This window comes from Protopterus annectens, chromosome 11.part0 (genome assembly GCF_019279795.1).
Source record: "Protopterus annectens isolate FY-2018-M chromosome 11.part0, PAN1.0, whole genome shotgun sequence".
Lineage (NCBI taxonomy): Eukaryota > Metazoa > Chordata > Ceratodontiformes > Protopteridae > Protopterus > Protopterus annectens.
In genome coordinates, this window is record NC_056745.1 from 1,562,833,614 (window position 1) to 1,562,854,253 (window position 20,640).

At 42.7% G+C, this 20,640-nt stretch overlaps 1 protein-coding gene across 7 annotated transcripts in view; it reads left to right on the forward strand.

Moving 5' to 3' along the window:
• The window catches only part of NRF1 (nuclear respiratory factor 1), an 840,475-nt gene that overhangs the window by 566,298 nt on the left and 253,537 nt on the right, over positions 1 to 20,640 (forward strand). For 5 of the 7 annotated variants that reach the window (XM_044088840.1, XM_044088844.1, XM_044088846.1 and 2 more), the window contains one exon: positions 2,381 to 2,464. The exons of the other annotated variants lie outside the window; for them this stretch is intronic. In XM_044088840.1, the coding sequence (XP_043944775.1) occupies positions 2,381 to 2,464 (84 nt within the window). The remainder of the gene's footprint in view (positions 1 to 2,380; positions 2,465 to 20,640) is intronic. 7 annotated transcript variants of the gene reach the window in all.

The following is a 20,640-nucleotide window of genomic DNA, read 5'->3' on the forward strand; positions in this document are numbered from 1 at the left end:
GCCTTTCGGCTTTTCCCGGTTAGGGGTCACCACAGCGGCACTCCGGTCCGCTAATGATTGGTAGTTCATTTTTACGTGCCGAGTTACCAGCCCTGACGCACAACCTTCAACGAAGGTACGCCCAATCACGCATATCTCCACGCAGAAGATGCTCTAGCTGAGAATTGAACCGGACAGCGTCTTACTTTGAGGTGACAACGCTACCGCAGCACCACCACCGCGGGTACAGTGTCCTTCCAAACATTAATGACCTGAAATGGGGCATATATGTCTTTCCATTCCCAGCAGGTTTAACAAATTCAGCAATTAGTTAATTATTTTCACTTTTTCTTGCAAAGCTGTATTTCACAAATACAGTTGATGCTTTGTAATCTCACATTTATTCAGCAATTTCCATGGTGCTGGTAGTCTTCCTGTTCATCTTCATCTCCCAACTCCAGACTCTGGTTTAATTTCAAGGTACTCCTGATTCTTGTAGTCAGCTGCTGTGTATTTTCTGTCTCCCAAGCATTTTCCTTGGAACAGACTCTCCATGTGGTTTATTATTAGAAGAATGAGAGGCAAAGAACCATTGTGCTTGATGTCTCACTTTTTTGTTGGACAGACTTTTGTATTTCCTTCTTAGCCTGTTCTGTATCAGAAAATGACTTTGATCCTTCAGGAAAAAATATTCTGAAGACAACTAGATACAGCAACTTGAATCTCACATCTGCCTCTCGACATTCCCTGCTGGTTGACTTAAATTTGTTTCCCTTCTGCCCTGTGTACCATGAATAATTTTTTTCTCAAACACTTTACTGTCTCCAACTTTTAATGCTTTGCCCTATTGCTACACTTTTGTCAGGCGCACGTCTTTCTGATGGTAGAATTGCATCTTTACTAATACAGGCCTTGGCTGCTTTCTCATGGCCAGGTTTAGAGCATACACATGATGTTGTTTCAGTTAACAGATCCTGCTGTGTGGAATGCCAGTCCAGTTTGCTTATCTGTGCCTTTATAAAATTAATACCATGGGTTCCTTCTAGTTTTTGTGGTATAGCAGAAAATCTCAGATTTTTCCTTCTAGTTTTTCTGGTATAGCAGAAAATCTCAGATTTTCCCTACGTGCTCTGTCCTCTAATTCTAGGGCGGCCACGGTGGTGCAGCGGTTAGCGTTGCTGCCTCACAGCAAGAGGTTCTCCGGTTCGATCCTTGGCTGGGGTGCCTTCTGTGCGGGGTCTGCATGTCCTCCCTGTGGTTGCGTGGGTTTCCTCCAGGTGCTCCGGTTTCCTCCCACATCCCAAAGACATGCTGTAGGTGAATTGGACACTCTAAATTGGCCCTAGGTGTGAGTGTGTATGTGTGTGTGCCTTCTGTGGAAGGTTGGGTGCCAGGCTGGCAACTCGACACTGTAAAACTCCACTGCCAATCATGAGCGGACAGGTGATCCGCTGTGGCAACCCCTAACCGGGAAAAGCCGAAAGAAGAAGAAGCTCTGTCCTCTAATTCTGTCATTTTTTGAAACCTCTCTTCTTGAGCAGCCACATATTCAGCCAGCCTTTTCTTCATTTCAAACTAATGTTTGCAGCTTATCTGAATGTCTGCTTTTTAAAGCTTCTTGCATTTTTTCAGCCTCTTGTTATTTGAGTTGATGTACTCCTTAAGTGTTTTATTTTAATCAGCTCTGAACCCATTTTACTTATTTTTTTCCTGTAGGTTACTGGAAGCTGTGTCTTGCACCAAAGAACAGCTGCTGGATTCTTCCCAGTCAGTGTTATTTTCACCTTTCCTAGCTGATATTTTTTCAGGTTCAGTTAGTTTCATTTTTGCTGGAATCCAGTCAATGTATTTAGTACCCAGTAACTGAATTTACTAAAAGTGAGTTCTGGCCCTTGCCTTGTTTTGTTTTTTTCAAAGAGGGGAGAGCTGAAGCTAAGTTGTTTATTAGTGTGCAACCATCTTGGAACGTGCAGTTTCTTTTCGTGTTCTTCTTGTGTCTGACTCCAGAGTGATAGATCATTGGTTAGGTTTACAACACCTTCCATAGTTTGTGCAGCAGTTCTTCCTGATACCTGTGTTAATAATGACATATGTCTTTGAGGAACTGTCCTTTCTAATGGTTTATTAAATGTTCACAATTTGTAGCTTGTTCCTTTTCTTTCCATTTGTTAACTGGGGTAGTGGACTGATCTTAGATCCATTTCAGTCACAGGTTTGGCAGGGGGTTACATCAGAAGCAGCAAACAGAAAAAATGTAGACAATGTAAAACAGTCCTAGAGAACAAGTAATTTGTCTTCTTCATGCACACTTGTTACATGTGTACACTGTTGCATAGAGTTTTGTGAAATCAAGGCAGACTGTAACTTTGACTTCCATGTCTGTCTTTTCTGTTTCCCATAGTTCCCTCTTTCTCCCTCTTTCTTCGAAACCCAAGTTTGCAGTAAGTAATGAAAAGAACTTGGCATTTGCATCTGTAAGCAATGGGTAAGACTTTTGTTTTAATTACCTTATTCAAATCATGTAACTACAGATAGAAATCTGTTTTATTTTTTTGGCAAATTTCTTTTTATTAACTTTTTCAGTGAGTAACAAAAGCCAGAAACAAAGGTAACCAGAATACACAAGGAGAATTTGTTGTCTATTTCTTAACTGGGTTAGCAAGCCCACTGAACACAAGTTCCCTTTTCAGGGCCAAGCCTAGAGGACTTTCTGGTTAAGTAACTTGCTCTGACTCGCACAGTGGGCAAGTGGAGATTGAAGGAATTAAACCATTGACAATAGGAAGCAGTTTGACAGCTAATAACCTTAATTCTCTGTGATAACTGCCACACTTTAATTTGGAATAAAAAAAATAAAGAATGTTGTAAATATTTCAAACCCAAAGCAACAAATACCCCAAGTACAATAATTGGAGGTAACATAAAATCCAGGTTCAGACAGGTCTGTGATAATTTAATTTGGACTTTTTCATGATATGCAATAATACTCGCCCATTCTGCTGACCCTGCTTCTTCATAGTGATACATAAATTTTCCATTCACTCCGATTCTTGTTCTGCTTCACTCCTGAAAGCTACTTGTACTTTCTTTGGAACAAACATCACTAGCAAGTGCATTGATTATATTTACTTAGTTTTTTTTTTTTTTTAATTTAAGGTTTTCCTGATGTATATGTGAGGTTTCCCCTGGCAATTTGCCAACTGCCAAAGGCTGTAACTGAATCACAACAGGTTATACAGGATGTCTTTGCTGTTACAGTGTAAGCTGTCTGTATCACCTTGTGATGGATCACATGCAGTGTTCACATTTACACTGAAATTTGTACTATTTCTGGCTTCAGACAATGCTACACAATCCAATATAGTTGGAAAATTAGCTTTTTTTAAGTGCTAGGATTTAAAAAAAAGAATTCTTAATTTTATGTACACATGACACCAGTTATATGATTCATTTGAGCAACCCAGTAGCCTCAGTATATTAAGAGTGACCATACAGCTCTTTGTACAGTACCTAACAGTACCTTGAGAGAAAAATACTACATCTAGTTTAAATTCAACATTCTTCACATGTAGTTTCAAAACAACAGCATTTACAAAGCCCAGCTACATGCTGTAGAAGGCTGAAACATTGATTATGATCCTGATGACTGGAAATTGATTAATGGCTCAGGCATTAGAGTCGGACAAGGGAGAGTGAATGAGTGGCAAGATTAGCTTGCCTGTGCTTAGGGTGGGAAGTGGTCTTGGCCCACTGTAGTGCCAAGAGCTACTGGAAAGAGATAGGTATATAGCATGTAGCGGGTCTACTTCACGTTGTTGAAGGCCAACAATATCGAAGCTGATATTGTCGGCACCAGATTAGCGAAAGCAAAGTAACATTGAACGTTTCAACGGAAATCTCCGTAAGGGGAGATTTCCGTTTAGTTCAATGTAGTGCGGTCTCAGAGTTGGTATATTTAAGTAGGGGGGTGTGGGGGGCACAGCCCCCCACATGGCAGGTGCAGGAGGGCTTGCCCCCTGGTTGCAAAGGTAAGTTTTTATTTATTTATTTTTAGGCATTTTTTTTTTCTTTCGATGTTTCAGAATTTGATGATATGGTGTCGACCATATCAGATTCAATATTCTGAAACTTCGATAAGATAATATAGACGCGCATGTAGCAGCAAACAGACCTGCAGCTATGTGATCTTCAGTCAAGTCACAGTAAGTGCTGTCAGTTGCAGCTATGAGGTTTCTAAAATAATACTGAAGGGATTTCAGAAGCCATGCTGAGCATTGCACAGCAATCCAGAGCTGTTATGTTTTAGCAGTGCATACAGTATTTAATGTGATATTCCAGATGCAGCCGCAACATAGAGACAGGTAGTTTTTAAATGAGTTAGTTTGTTAGTATAACCATGTACAGCCTGGGGAGGGGGTATGGTTTGATGCTAGCTAACAAGGAGGATAAGGTAGTCCGTGAAATGCAAGTGAGAAGGGTATGATATGCTGGGAGTTAAATACAGAGGAATATATTTGAAATGAAAAAATATTGTTTTAGGGACCTCTGCAACCAAAAACGTAAGCTAACCTCCTGTTTGTCCTCCCTCCATTATATCAATTTTGGATTTTAGCCATTTAAAGATCTAGTCCTGTTTTATGATACTCCAGGAATGTTAGTATTATGTGCAGTATCAAGATAAGATGAAAAAATATGTGTTGTCAGCTTCTGTCCATTCTGGTCCTTTAAGCTTATTCTTTTACATTCACTACCATACTTCTGCACCAGGTGTGCTGCTTTTACATGCAGGTGTTCATAAACATAAACACAGTTCTGCCATGGTGCATTTCACATATTCTGCCATTTGTAAGGAAAGGTAAAACATGAGGTGACTTGAAAAAAGTAATCCATTAATACCTTTCTTATCAAATCCATACAAGACCGTTAGTCTGTGTTAAAAGCACAAGTCCTAATCTGAATTCATTCACAGTGCCATTTCCATGCCACTGAAATACTGTTCTGATGATCTTGAGGCTTTTATAATGCATTTACTGTAATGTGAAGTTAAGTCTAGTCATGGTGTCTGCTACTTTGTAAATATGCAGGATCTGCATACAAATCGCTGATTACTATGAATTTCCATTATGGTGCAATTGTTTTACCAGAAGTAAGAAGTCACACTTGGATTTTATCTTGTATGTTACTTGCAGGTGTAAGTTTGGTAAAGGGTGACAGTTCGGCATGTTTCATGTAGTTTAAGCTTTCCTGGGTTGCACACTTAAGGGATTTATGAGTGGCCTGAAAATGAGGTGAAAAGTAGATCACAGGTTACTGCTGGTGCTGTCATTTCAGCAAAGTCGGACGTTCAGGCAGTGTTTCAGCAGCACTGTGCAGTTGTGCAGTAGCAGCTTATGTGATTTTTTGGCCATCTCTCTTCATTATGTTTTTCCTTCTTTATTTGTTCATTGTCGTATTACTGTTAGATTCAGAATGGTGTATTTCTGAAGACTAAATGCAAGTTGGGCAGCAGTACGTTTTGAATTAGGAAACGTAATTGAATGTTATTATTGAGTGTGTGTTCAACATAAATTACACAAACTCATTTTCTACAAATTACAGTTCTCGCAGAAGTGTGTACAATAGCCATAAGCTTGTTACATTGCTTTGCACCATGCCATTAATTTCCTTTAATTTATGATGTCAGTCACTATATCCGTTTATCTGGCTACATTACTGTCTGCGTACTTACCAACAGTTATGTATGTGTACATGGAGGCCATGGGAGACAAGTGAAGTATCCATATCCCTAAGCATCTGGATTAGAACAGCAGCATGAAATGATTCTCTAGCAGAGTAGCTCCTTCAACCTCAGGCTGTTTTACAGTGAAGATTTAGTTTCTATATTACAGTTAATAGTTCCTGTGGTTGTAATTATGTTTTTTCCCTAAATTTGACAGAAATTTGTTTGTGTTGCTGCATTCAATTTCATTTGATTTGGAATGCTGTTTTTCCTAGGTAATCAGCATAGTTTTTTTGTGTTTGACGGCATATGCATATGCTGAGTGGTAGAAATTGATATGAAAGTTTGGGGTCTCTAGAACATCTACATACAGGGATTATTTGTAGCAATCAGGTTTATCAAAGTTGTGTAATGGTGCAAAGTAGGATTCTAGACCCTGGAAAGATGGCCCTATGTACAAGTGTATCTCTGCTGTACAGATGTGATCCAGATGTGGTTGCATCTACCACGTATTATTGTGAGAGCACTGCATATGATTTCATCCTTACCTGTATGTCCTAAGGTCTGTATCAGTAGTAGTATGTGCAGACATGCTACCAGTTAGCAGTGTAAGACAGTATGTCCTTCCACGTCACTGTTGCAGTATTCTTCACTGAAGGGATCTACTGCCAAAGATAGCCCATCTTCTGGCCATTATACCAAAGACTTTAGACTTTACGTGATATGAAGTTGTTGATTGTCATTTGATCTTCAACCTGTGGGTTCAGATCTGACATCATATCTGACATGGCCATGTACTACAGCTGTATGATCTGAAAATCTGAGCTCGTTTCCTACCCATAGTGCCCTGCTTCTCTCCTCATCCCATCAAATCTCATTTGCCACGTTTTCGTCAGCATTGGGACTGCAATCATCTGAGCTCCCTTTGGGTTTTTTCGTGAGTGTTTAAAAATTTTTTTCTTTTATTGTAGGATTTCTTCCTAATATTATCCTACCCTATTTTTCTATTTTAAGAACCATGTTAGTGCGTTTATTTTTATTTTTCGGTTCCCTCTATTCCTAATTTTCCTTCATATGTCTATATAAAAAAAAAAAAAAAAAAAAAAACTTTCCTTTTCCTTGGGCTTTGCTTTCTTCTTTAGCTTTAAGCCAGCTGGTTTTAAGAAGTGTGCTATGTGTGGTTCTAAGACCCTCAATTGGATGCCCACACTGGAGTGTGTAGTATGCTTAGGGCCCTCTCATTGGGACTCCTCCTGTACCATATGCACTGGTTTTAACCAGTGCGCTGCTGATAGGAGGAATGTTTATTTTAAAGGGCCTTTTACTTTCTTCCTCTTCTGTTACTCCATTGACTTCAGGGGCTCATCCCCCCTCCAACAAACATAAAGAAAAAAAACGGTTCCTGGGCGGAGCTCATTCCGGTGAATCGCCATAGAAAACCATCAAAACTTCGGATCCCATGGCGTCTTGTCAGGTTCTGTCAAAACCTTTCTGAAGCTGAGGTAGACAGGATGCTGATGAGGTTTCTTAAGGCACAGTTTCAACTGGGGGTTTTGCCTGCCTCTGTCCCCTGTTGGATCCTTGAGCCATCAGCCTTCATTTGTTCCCATCTCCCCTTCTCTGATGCAACCTCCAATTTCAGAGTTGTTGGGTCCGAGGATCCCTGGGAGACAAAACATCACAGCCTACAGGTACTGTTACAACTGTGATGGTTGCCTGAGTGGTTTGGCCACGACCATCTTGGAGCGGGCCAACTCTTGCAGCCATACCATGGGCGTCGGTCCAAGGATTTGATGTCAGTGACAAAGTTTTCAGAGCTGTCTCTTCCCCTCAGAGCCTTGGTACTTGGTTGCTTGACTCTGACTCCTCTCTCGGATCCAGGAGTGGCGAGGGCTTGCAGGGTTTCTCCTCCAGCAGCTTCAACTCCAGCAGATGTGCCCTCAGATCCCTGTTTGCCTTTGGCATTCAAAGTGGTGGAGAGGGTTCTCTCCATGTGTAGGAGAGCGTCGACTCTCCCTTCCTTATAATCCGGTCCCTTCTCAGGAGAGTTTGTGCCCAAGTCATCCCTTGTCACCCCTTGAACAGCCTGCCCAGAAGAGCTTTCAGGCCACTTCCCATTTGGAACACCATGAGTCTTCTGATACCTCCCTAGGGCACCCCTCCAAGGAGGTCCATCATAAGCGTACATGCAAAAGGAGGCACTTTGGAATCCCTCCCAGAATCCCTCTCTGAGGACACCAATTTGGATGAAAGGGAAGGGTCCCCAAGATCCACACCTGAGGATGTTTGCTTTGGTGACATCATGGAGATCCTGTACCAGAAGAGTAGGTTGTGTGCCTAAAACCCTAACCCTGAGGAATCAGTGTTCTGGAAGCCTTTGGGTCAGGCCCATTTACATCTTGGGTGCCCCCCCCCCATGGATTCCCTTATTGATTTGATCTTCCACAGGGCATGAAAAGAGCCAGAGACAGGAGAACCCATTCCCAAGCATCCGGACAAAATCCTTAGTATGCCATCTGATAGACCCCATTGGTCTAAGGGTGTCTCAGGCGATGCCATGGTGGTTGTAGCAGCCACCAAGAAGGAGCTGGCCCAGGAAAGCTCCTCTGTCCACCCCCAAACAGGGAGTCCAGGGCAGTGGACAAGTTCGGCAAGCGGGTGTACGCTTCAGCAACCTTCGCATTGTGAGTGCTGAACTGTTTGGCACTTGTGACTGCAATATAGAGACCTGGTCAAGGAGATTTCTAGTCGTACCCCAGGGTCCATGTCTGCAGAGGAACAGAAGACCTTTTCCTGCAGAATTGTCACCCTTCTTTCTTTTGCAAATACGTCCATGTGGCTAATCTTGCATGCCACAGAGGGTGCTTCACAGATGGCCATTTCAGACATTGCTATTGGGTGCCATGCTTGGATGCGGCTTTGTGATTTCATGGAACCGTTCAAGGTGTCTTTCACCAATGCCCCTTTTGACATATCATCCTTGTTTGGTCCTATGGTTAGAGAGATGGTGTCCAGAATGAGAAGGACAGAAAGACCTTGTCTGCTGTCTGACTCCATTTTGCACCCCTTCAGTGGTCCTTCTCTAGGAACCAGCATGGTGGTAAAAAGTTGGGGTTCTGAAGATATCTAGATCCTTTCAAGGAATCACAGGGAAATTTATCCTCCAGAGGCAGAGGGGGAAATGGCACAAATGGCAGATGCTGCCTTTGCGGCAGAGGGGGTCCGATAAACCAGGGATCTCAAGATACTTTCTCGGACAGGTCCAATCAGCGATCCTGAAGGATATACTGGCTCCTCATCTCTGGAGGCAGTCAGGGGACATTTATCACTACACCCAACAGCCTGGGAAGCCATCACAAGTGACCATTGGGTGTTAAAACCTCATATCCGTAGGTTATGTCCTACCCTTTTTCCAAAACCCCACTCCAGTCAAGACCCTCCCCTATGTTCCACCCAATCAGAGGGAGGCTGCAGCATTAGAAGTTTTAAAGCTACTCTCAAAAAAGTCATCCAAACTGTCCTCCAAGACCAGCTGCGGTCAGGCATCTATTCCAGATTCTTTTTAGTGCCCAAGAAAATGGGGGACCTCAGCCCATGTTGGATCTTACAACCCTGAGCAAATCAGTTGCCTATTCAAAGTTCCGAATGGTCACAATTCAGTCCATTCTGGCCGTCTTGCAGAAGGACAACTGGATGCACTCGATAAACCTTCAGGATGCATACTATCACATCAAAATGAAGGGGGTGCTCCAGAAGGTTTCTCCACTTCAGGCTAGGAGCCAGTCATTACCAGTCCAGAGTATTCCCCTTTGGTCTCACCACAGCCCCCAGGGGGTTCACCAAATGCATGCAAATGCATGGCAGTAGTGACAGCTCACCTGAGACTGCAAGGATTCCGTGTGTTTCCCTATCTGGACGATTGTCTCCTCACTGCTCCCACCAGGCATCAACTCCTCCAAGCCAGAGACTACCTCTTTCAGCTAACCTCAGCCTTGCACATCTCCAGTCTAAAGAAATCGCATCTGAATCCTATCCAGGTGATAGACTTCATTGGAGCCCATCTGGACACAATATATTGCTTAGCTCTTCTCCCTCCAGATAGGGTCTCCACTCAGACTCCATGTCAAACAGATTCTAGACATCCCTTCATCTCCAGCATGTCTTGTTTTAAGAGTGTTGGGCTCCATGTCTACCACCATAACTCTTGTTCCTATAGCTAGTCTCCATATAAGAATACTACAGTTGACACTAGCAGTTCAATGGTCTTGCTATGTTATCCTCTAAATCATCTGGTCAGACTGTCTCAAGTATGCAAGGAATCTCTTTTCTGGTGGCTTCGATCGCAGGTTCCCAAACAAGTTCTTTCCTTTATCCTTCCTCCCCCGAAGGCCACAGTGACCACAGACTCTTCCCAGCTCGGGTTGGGGTGTCATTAACCTGGGTCAGACTGTTCAAGGCACCTGGCCCCCATTAGAGGTCAATTTGCATATAAATTCCTGGAGATTAGAGCGGTGCTTCTAGCATTGCAAATTCTTCAAACCTCTCTTCCCTTAGGAACCATTGCAGTTCAGGCAGACAGCATGTCCGTTGTTACATCATGTCAGTTGTTACATCAACAAGCAGAGAGGAACCAAGTCTTACCTCTTAATGTCGACAGGCCATGATGTTGTGGCAATTGATGGTCTCTTCCAACCACCTTCTAGTGGTAATGCACATTCCTGGGAAGATGAACATTGTAATGGGCAGGCTCATCAGGATCATTCTTATGCCTCACGAGTGGTTTCTGAATCCTTCAGTGGCAAACATGATCTTCCAGAAATGGGGTCAACCATGCTGCAGTCTCTTCGTGTCTCCTTCCAACACCAAATGCAGGGAGTTTTTTGCCCTGACTCCTCCTCAGGGACAGCCACCGAGAGATGCTTTAGTCCTTGCTTGGCCCTCCGGTCTGCTTTATGCTTACCCTCCAGAAAGCTCAGAGGTTGAAGAGCAAAGTAACCCTCATTACCCCTATTTGTTTCTAAAAGTTTGGTTTCCCTTCCTTTGGTCTCACCTGGTTTGTCCACCATGGACTCTGGATCCCATTCCGGACCTTCTGTCCCATCCTTCAGGATAGTCTCCCATATCTCTCCAGCCTAAAATTGACAGCTTGGTTGGTCCCATTCCAATTATGTCTAGAAAATCCCACGCGGTCTACCCCGCTTAGAAAAATTTTAGTTGCAGCGCATAAAGCTTCCACCAGGAAAATATATAGCAGCAAGTGGAAGAGGTTTTCCCATTTGGAATAACCAGAATCAGGTGGATCCCTTTACAACTCCTATTCCTGCTGTGTTTTCCTAGCATCCGTTTTTCATAATGGAGCTAGTTTTTCTACTGTGAAAGTACATTTGGCAGCCATTTCTAATTTTCACATTGGGGAAAATGTATCACCTTTGGTCTCATCTAAGTTGTGCAAGACTTTTCTTAAAGGCACTTTTCTTCTTCACCCACTTATCAAGGATCCCACTCCTCCATGGGACCTCAGCATGGTTTTGTAAACATTGGTTGCACCTCCGTTTGAACTGGAAGCTAAAGTTGATTTGAAGTTTTGCTATGGAAGACTGCCTTCTTAGTAGCCATAACTTAAGCTAAAAGTGTGTTTCAACTTCAAGCATTATCTATTAAAACCACCTTACTTGATCTTCCACAAGGACAGGGTGACTTTGCGTATCAACCTTTCTGAGGCTAACATCAATCAGGTCATCATTCTCCCAGTTTTCTTCCCCAATTTTCAAAACAAAGGGGAATACAAACTCCATATGCTACGGTTTTATTTCGATAGAACTAAATATTTCAGGAAGTCTGACCAGCTCTTTGTATCCTTCTCGAAAGCACATCTGGGGAAACCAATTTCCAAAGTGACTCTGGCTAATATTCGTACTAGCTGCGTTTCACTTGTTTATTCCATTAAAGAAATACCTTTACCTGTACCCATCAAGGCCCATTCTACCAGGTCTGTGCCCACTTCTGCTGCTTTTTGATCTAGAGTTCCTGTTGATATCTGCACTGCAGCTACTTGGTCTAAATTCACATGCCTTTATATCTCATTACAAATTGGACATTATTTCCAGGAACAGGGCCTCCTTTGGTTCTGCTGTGCTCTGGAATATCCTTCCATGAGGCCTCCCAAGAGTTGAAGAGCAAATGAAAAACAACAACAGATTCATCCCTCCATCCCCTTCCAAATTGTTAAGACCTGATGGATATGCATATGGACATCCCTTTATCTGTTTGAAGTGCTCATTTCTGTTGTTTCAGGAACATATGTTCATAGCCTTTGATTGTACACAATAGATAGATTGTGAGCAGCAAACACGATCTGAGGGTATGAGGGGGAGAACAGGGCATTATGGGTAGGGGAGAACTTTAGATTTTCAGATCCTAAAGTTAAAGTATACGGCCGTGTCAGATCCGAACCCATAGGTTGAAAACAAATGAAAAACCAACAACTCAGATGGGATGTTATGGTAAGTACATAACTTCTTTTTTTATAGGCACCGTATGTCACACTTATGCTCCCAATGTTGGGGGTAGGGCATAAAGGTGACGTACAAACACAATTACCCAGAACCTCTTTGCTGCCAAACCAAACACCGTTGTCAAACATGGGTCTGAATGCCCTTTCACTGTGCTGGTTACCAAGCCATTTCAGATAACTGTCACATTTCGGTTTCTTCTCTGGTGTTCTTTTTTCTTTGATTACGTGGGTTCATGTCATACAAGAAGGGAGAATGTGAGTGGAGGAGGTATATTCCCCATAAAAGACGGTCATGATCAGTGTCTTTCTTTTTTTTTTTTTTTTTTTTTTTTTTTTTTTTTTTTGTCTAGGTGCTTTCCGTGACCATACGTTATACACCATCTGTCAAGCATTTGTCCCTAAGACCCATCATAGTCACTTATCGTCTCTGTCCATATACCTGGAGAACCAATGTCTTAAATTGTTTGCTCAGGGTGCTATGGCCAAATCCTCCCACCCCGAGGGACATTCCTCTTCTAAGTAGGTCATGAAGTCTAGGCCTAATCCTGTTGCTGTCAAGCCACCACCAGACATTTCTCAAGAAGCAAGTGATAGCCCTGAAGACCATTTGGTGCTTGTGTCTGGCTCCTCTGTCACACCCCCTTTGGAAGGTAGCATGGGTCCGAGTTTTTGAATGTCCTCGGAGACTATACAAACTTCTGTTGTGGACATTGAGGGGGAACCACGTCTAATTATCTTAGTGTGACTCCCAACTTCTGGGCCAGTAATCAAGGAGCCTTAATCCTCACCACTGACACTGGAGAGGAATGTTCACTTGGAGCAAAAATGGATACACACAGTATTTCCTGATGCAGCTGTCTGCACCAAGTACAATTTCCCTTAAGAGCACATTGGGAACGCACTCAGTCCAAGGGCTCTGTTTCCCTTTCTCTGTCCAGGCTCCCAATAAGGCTCCCCACTGGCAGAGCTGTAGAGTTGAGTCCTCAGCCAAGTGTCCTAAGCCAAGTCTTCCACCACTCACTCTCTGCGAAACCAGTGCTCTGTGTTCCTGCTCCAAGTAGCTGGCACACGCACGCACACACACACACACACACACACACACACACACACACACACACACACACACGGGCTGGCACATATTTACCAGTTATGCGCCTCTGCCCTGACTATAAACAAGATACTGCCACCAGAACACTCCAAAGCCAGCTACTGTAAGGCTATTACAAGGGAGCCCGATTATGCTGAGTGAATTAATACTAATACATGTGGTAGTGATTGATCAATGCAGCAAGGCTTTTCAGAAGCGGCCAGTGTCACCAGATAAATGTAAATACTCTGAAAGGTTAAAATATTATCTAAAGGATCAGCCACAATGAAATGTTTAAATATATTTAATAATAAAGAAACATGAACATACTAAATATCTAATTACAATAAATAACAGAGTTTCATACACAGGAAATATTAAAAATAACACAGAATGCTAGATTCACACAAATACAATAAAAAGGTCCTTAACTAATCTCACTATATTTTCCTGACTGATCTAAATTCCCTGGTTACTTACTAAAGCAAGGCAAGATGAAGTGGGTGAGAGGTCTTCCTTCTTGGTCAGGTTTTAAAAACAGACTGCACAGAGACTTCTGTCTCATCTAGTATTAAAACATCATTTTAGTGGTGGGTTACAGAATGACATCACATACATCTGGTCATCTGACTCTGGCTCCTGCACTACCACCTTTGCTAGAAACTGAACCAGAGTTTATTTAGCACATATATGTTGCATACATACATGTAGAGCTTTGCTGAGGTGTATTATAGCATCTAGAAGCTATAAATCTATTTCAAAACTTCCAACCTTCCAGAGTAACAATTAGTTCACCCCTAAGGACAATATAATAGGATTCCTATTCCTGGTTTTCTTAGATTTATGGCCTAAACCAGGTAATTGTTCTTTCAGTTTCATTTCACGCTATTTTTCAAAGTTAGCTGGACTGAGATTTACATTTCTTCCAGTATATTACAATAGAATACATTTCAACAGTTACAATATAGTCTGACATACTGGCACATTTCTTTTCTGTCCAGCAGGACCCACTGTTGGTACATTTTTAACAAAAGCAGCTTTTTAAATTCCTTTTCAACACAAGCATCTGTGCAAATTAGTTTGATATGCAAATGACATATAATTCTTTACAAAACTCCAGCTAGCTATGCTGGCATATGTTACACATCCACTGCCCCTACTTCTCCCGCCATAGCTGGCAGTACCTCATATCATCACATCTCTACCTCCTTTGAAGAGTCAAGCTAGTTTTTCAAGTGACCCTTGAGAAACATGGCTTGAGGGACATGAGCCTGTCTGGGAATACATTAACCCATACGCTGTCTTGAAAACCCATTTGTATTGGTATTGCTGACCCTACTACAGTGTCTGCAACCGTAGGCTTCACCTTAATAACTTGGCGTTTTGCTGGCTGGCTCACTGTAACCATACATCCCCCTCAGACTCTTCATGCCACCCACTGCAAATACTCAGTACAAGGACCTCCCTATCAAGGCTTCATTTTGTTAACATGGTACAGCTTATGTCCCTGCCTCTTGCCTGGCAGTTCTACCATGTAATTAACATCACTGACCTTCCTTACTACTTTGAAGGGTCCTTCTAAAGCTGCCTGCAGCTTATTGTGTCTGACAGGAATGAGCACCACAACCTGGTGTCCCATTGCATACTCTCGGGCTCAAGCATTCCTGTCATACAAGACCTTTTTCTGCTGTTGAGCTCTTGCCAGGTTCTCATGGGTCATGTCCATGAGTTCTCTAAGTCTTGTAATGAGGTTTAGGACATATGCCACAACAGACTCCTTGTGGGATTCACACTCGCCTTCCCATTCATTATGAATCAAATCTAAAGGCCCTCTCACCCTATGCTTATGCAGCAACTTGAAGGGTGAAAAAAATGTGGATTCCTGGGGTATTTCTCTGTATGCAAACAGCAGATAGGGCAAATATGTGTCCCACTCTCTTAAACTGGTCTGCAAATGCCTGTGGCATGGTCTTTAGTATAGAGTTTAACCCGTCCACAAGACCATTAGTCTGGGGGTGGTAGGGGTGGTCTTTAGGTGCTTCACTCCAGACTTCTCCCAGAAACAAGCCAGCAGGTCTGACATGCAGTTGGCACGTCTGTCAGTCAGTATTTCTCTCAGGAAACCTACTCTGCTGAAAATCTCTAACAAAGCATTTGCCACCTTCTCTTCCGTGATGGAGAACAGAGCCATCACCTCAGGGTATCTAGTAGCATAATCTATTACCACCAAAATATACTTCTTCCCTGTGGAACTTGGAGTACTCAGAGGCCCCACAATATCCATAACTACCCTCTGAAACAGCTCCTCAATCACAGGCAAAGGGATCAAGGGTGCTTTGACTTTGTCTATTGCCTTGTCTACTTTCTGGCACTGTTCACAGGTCCTGCAGTACGCTGTTACATCCCTTTCAATCCCAAGCTAATAAATGTTCTGCATAACACGTCTCTTTGTATGCTTTATGCCCATATACCTGTCAAAGGAATATTGTGAGCTATGGCTGGAAGTGCCAGATGGTAGACTGTGGGCACTACCAATTGCTGTATTACCTCACCCTCTACCCCTACCCCAGGGGTCCACTCTGTGTACAGTCACCCTTTGTTCTATACTGATTCTCCTTTCCCTTGAGGATCAGGTGCCTCCCTCACTACCTCCCTCAAGCCACTTAATGTAGGGTCCAAGAGCTGAGCCTGTCTCAGCTCTACCTTTGTGACCCTTCCCACCTCCCCTTCTGCAAGACGTCTGGTGTCCTCTAGCAGTGGTGCCTCACTGTCAGACTGGGTACTACCACTCACCTCTGCCCTTGCAGTTACTATGTCTAAGAGGACATCAGTACCTCCCCAGCAGCTGTAGCTCACTTTCAGGCTCACTGCTACAGGGTAGCTCCTTCCCTGAAATAGCCACCTCACCAGCCCTGGCTTCAGGTGTGGAGTCTGTTGGGTCTCCCCCAGGCTAACCAGCCTGACATGCCTGTCTCCAAGCCTGACTGCGTGTAACTGCATGCACTCAAGATACTGCTTTATCAAAATCATTCCTTCTCGGGACATCTGCAGGGATATTTTTAAATGCACCTAATTGCTGGCTTCCCTTTCCACCCTCCCAGTCAAGGTGAACCCTGGCCAAAGGCATTTGGAATGGGGTCCCTCCTAAAGCTTTGACTGGAGTGGACTGCCCTAGCAAGTACTGCTCTTCTTTAACCACTGCAAGCTTCACAATGGTTATGTCAGAGGCTATCTCTCTCTCAGCATTTTTTTTCATCCACTAAGATGGGATGTAAATTCCGGTAGTAGTCTGGTAATCCTGTTGTCTCCAAACAACTTGCCACTGACATTCTGTTATTCCCACTTGCTGGCTCCCCCACCTTTTGTTCTCCACCTTGCCTCCATGGACATGTATGCTACATGGCCCCACTGGTTACATTTAAAACATCTAACCCTTGATTCTGGCAGTGTACCTTAACTAGTGGGTTCCCCTGTTACTGGTAGACTCTATTGGGGTGGTTTAGGCTGCCCACCATGGCTTCCCTTATATCCATGTGCAGCACTGGGTGTCCCCTTATTGTGCAGTGATGCCCTGCTTGCTAAGTAGCGATCCCCTTTTTTCCCCAGCTCATCTGCAGTTACACTCTGGTCTGCCAACCAACCAGATTCTCATGTCCTCACGCAAAATGCTAAGGGCTTGTTCCCTCACCAAAAGGTCTCCCAGTCTTTCAAAAGTGGTCACCGGACACCCACTCACCCACCTATGAAAATAAGTGCTTAACTCAGCAATATAATCTTATATACTTTCATCTGCCTTGTGTCTTTGCTCATAAAACTTTTTTTTCTGTAAGCTTCATGTGTTAACTTAAAACATTCCAATAAACATTATTTTACTTAACCATAGTTTAAACAATCAGTATCAGACAATTTAGAAACAGCAGTTAGAGCTTTACTGTGAAGTAAGGGGTCAGGAACTGTACACAGAGCCCTTGGTCAACATTATACTGTTTAAAGCTATCAGAATTATCACCCTCTGTAAATTGTGGAAGAAATTTACTGACCTTTATTGCTTCTGGGATTCGGGTTTATTCCCATCCTCATTACCTCCATGACCCTGACGAAGAGTTAGGATCTCCTGGTCATGTTGGTGCTGTTTCTCATTTTCTTCAGCCTCCAAATGCCGCAGTCTCTCTGCTGATTATAATTCCATCTGTTTCTTTTTTTCTTCGGCCTTCAAACACCACAGTCTCCCTGCTGATTTTAATTCCAAACGTTTGGCCTCCAGTTCAAGTCTCTAACTCCAGATGGATTTTTAAGTTGTCTGTGGAAAAGGTGAACTGTCCTATTTCTGAAGGTTGCATATCCCCATCACCAGACTGGTTGTCTTCCTGGTTGCTGGTCTGCACTGCCACTAAGGCTGAAATTTTCTCTTTAGTCAGGTTGGCATGCACCAGTCCTTTGGCTTCGCACAGTTTGGCCAACTGGTTCTTTGTCATCTTGCTATAATCCTCTGTTGACATCTTTGCCTGCTTTCCCTGACTAAAGTAAGCTAACAAAAGAAAATAATACAACTGTTGTGAAATGGAACTCAGTATATTTACCTTGTGGCTGCTGAGAGTACACACACTTTAAATGACAACTGCCTACAGGATGCAGAAGTTCAGTTAATATCCACACCACAGCTCACTAATATATGATGCCTATACTCTGGGCCAGTAGTCAAGGAGCCTTAATCTTCACCACTGACACTGGAGAAGGACATTCACTTGGAACAAAAATGGATACACACAGTATCTCTCTACAGTAAGCACAATTTCCCTTAAGAGCACACTGGGAACACACTCAGTCTGGGGGGGCTGAGTTTCCATCTTTCTGTCCAGGCCCCAGCAAGATTCCCTGCTGGCACAGCTGTAGAGTAAAGTCCTCAACTGAGTTTCCCAAGCCAAGTCTTCCATCACCCTCTCTGTGAAACCAGTGACCTGCTCCAAGTAGCTGACACACACACACACACTGAGATCTGATGCACACACACACACACACACACACACACACACATACACATATATATATATATATATATATACACATACCCATACACACACACACACACACACACACACCTAGGAAAGACTGGCACAGATCTACCAGTTATGCCCCCTTGCCCAGACTGTAAGGTAGATACTGCCACCACTACACTCCAAAGCCAGCTAATCTAAGGCTGTTAACAAGGGTACCCAATTATACTCAGTGAAATTAATATTATTACAAAGGGTAGTGTTTGACCAATGCATCAAGGTTTCAGAACCGGCCACAGCTTCACCAAATAAATATAAGTACTCTCAAAGGTTAAAATATTCTCTAAAAGGTCAGCCACAATGAAAAGTTTAAATGTATTAAATAATAAAGGAACATGAAAATACTGAAATATCTATTTACAATAAACACCAGAGTTTCAGACACAGGAAATATTAAAACTAACACAGATGTATAGATTCACACAGATGCAGAAAAAACAGTACTTAACTAATTTCACTATATTTTCTTGCCTGATCTAAAGAATTACTCTTCCCTGGTTATTTACTAAAGCAAGGCACGATAAATAGGGAGTAAATATTGTAGGAATAAATAGCCAGGGAATTGTTATGGCTAGGCTTGTATAGGATCTAGGGTCGATAGCCTAGTACCAACCTATGAAGTGGGTGAGAGGTCTTCCTTCTTGGTCACTTTTCAAAAACAGACTGCACTGAGACTTCTGTTTCATCTAGTATTAAAACATTTTAGTGCTGTATTACAGAATGACATCACATATATCTGGTCATCTGACTCTGGTTCCCACACTACCCTCTTTGCTGGAAACTGAACCAGAATTTAGCACATATGTGTTACTATACACACACAGCTTTGCTGAGATGTGTGTTATAGCATCTGGAAACTATAAAACTACTACAGAACTACCACCCTTCAAGGGTAGCAATTAGTTCACCCCTAAGGGCAATACAGTGGGATTCCTAGTCCTGCTTTTCATAGATATTTCGTCTCTGACTGCAATCAGAACTGTAAGATACAATCTTTATAGCCTAAACCAGGTAATTTAATTTCAGGCTATTTTTCAAAGTTAGCTGGACTGAGATTAACCTTTTCTCTTCCAGTATCCACTGTTACGATATATTCATTTCAACAGTTGCAATACAGTCTGACATACAGGTGTATTTCTTTTCTGTCCATCAGGAACCACTGTTGGTACATTTTTAACACAAGCAGCTTTTCAAATACATTTTCAACACAAGCAAATGTACAAATCAGTTTGATAATACAAATGACATACAATTCTTTACAAAACTCCAGCTAGCTATGTTGGCTTGTTACACATCCACTGCCCTATTTCTCTTGGCATAGTTGGCAGTACCTCATGTCATCACACTTAGTATGGGAAAAGATTCACAATACTCTTATTAAATCTTTGACATGGGTCCAAACCAGCAAGGTTTGTTAGGGCAGATGCCCCCTTAAGGAAAAACAAAAGTTGAAGCATATAACCCCAATTGCTGAAGATCATCCATGTGAATGGCAGGATTTTACCCAAGACTTGTTCAGGACTTGATGACCTTGAAGCCTCCCCATGGGGGTTTCCACTCCTATTAAGAAGGCAAGGAAGCTGCATTCCTGAGATGTGGACTTGGATTCTAAAGAGGAATCCTTAGCTTACTCCTCTCGTATTCCTTTTCCTGTAGATCATGGTTCAGAGGACGAAAGCAAAGATTTCCCTTTTGAAGAAATATCCTTTGGAGATGCTGTAGCTTGAATGATTGAGTATTTTAAATGGGATTGTTCCCAGGTCTCTGACATCCCAAAAAAATAAATAAAATGAGCTGTTACTAATGGAGTGGCCTAAACCATCTGCAGTCCATCCTGTTTTGGCAGCTCTCTTGGACACTTGTTCTGCTGCTTCTTTAGCTCCAGAGTCAGCCTCCTGGCCTATGAAACGATATGTCCTACAAAGGTGCCTGAGGGCTGCAAGTTTTTGTTAAGTGTCCTTCTGCTGATCCTTCTGTGGTTTTGGTCCCTACAGATAAGTCCTCTAAACTTTTGCTCCCCTCTAAGCTCCTTTCTTCAGATAAGGATTGTAGACCTATGGAGAGATTGGGTAAGAAGGTGTACACTGCTGTCACCTTGTCTTTTCAGCCTATAAATTATCGGATCCATATAATCAGGTATGTCTTAGCTCTCCTTTCTCAGGAAGCTAAGGTTGTGTATAATCCTCTGATTCTGAAGGGAAAACTACAGCTGTTTTCCTGTTGTAGTCCACTTCCAGGTTTACTCATCACTCCATTCAATGCAGCTGTGATGCTGCTGCCTTTGGTT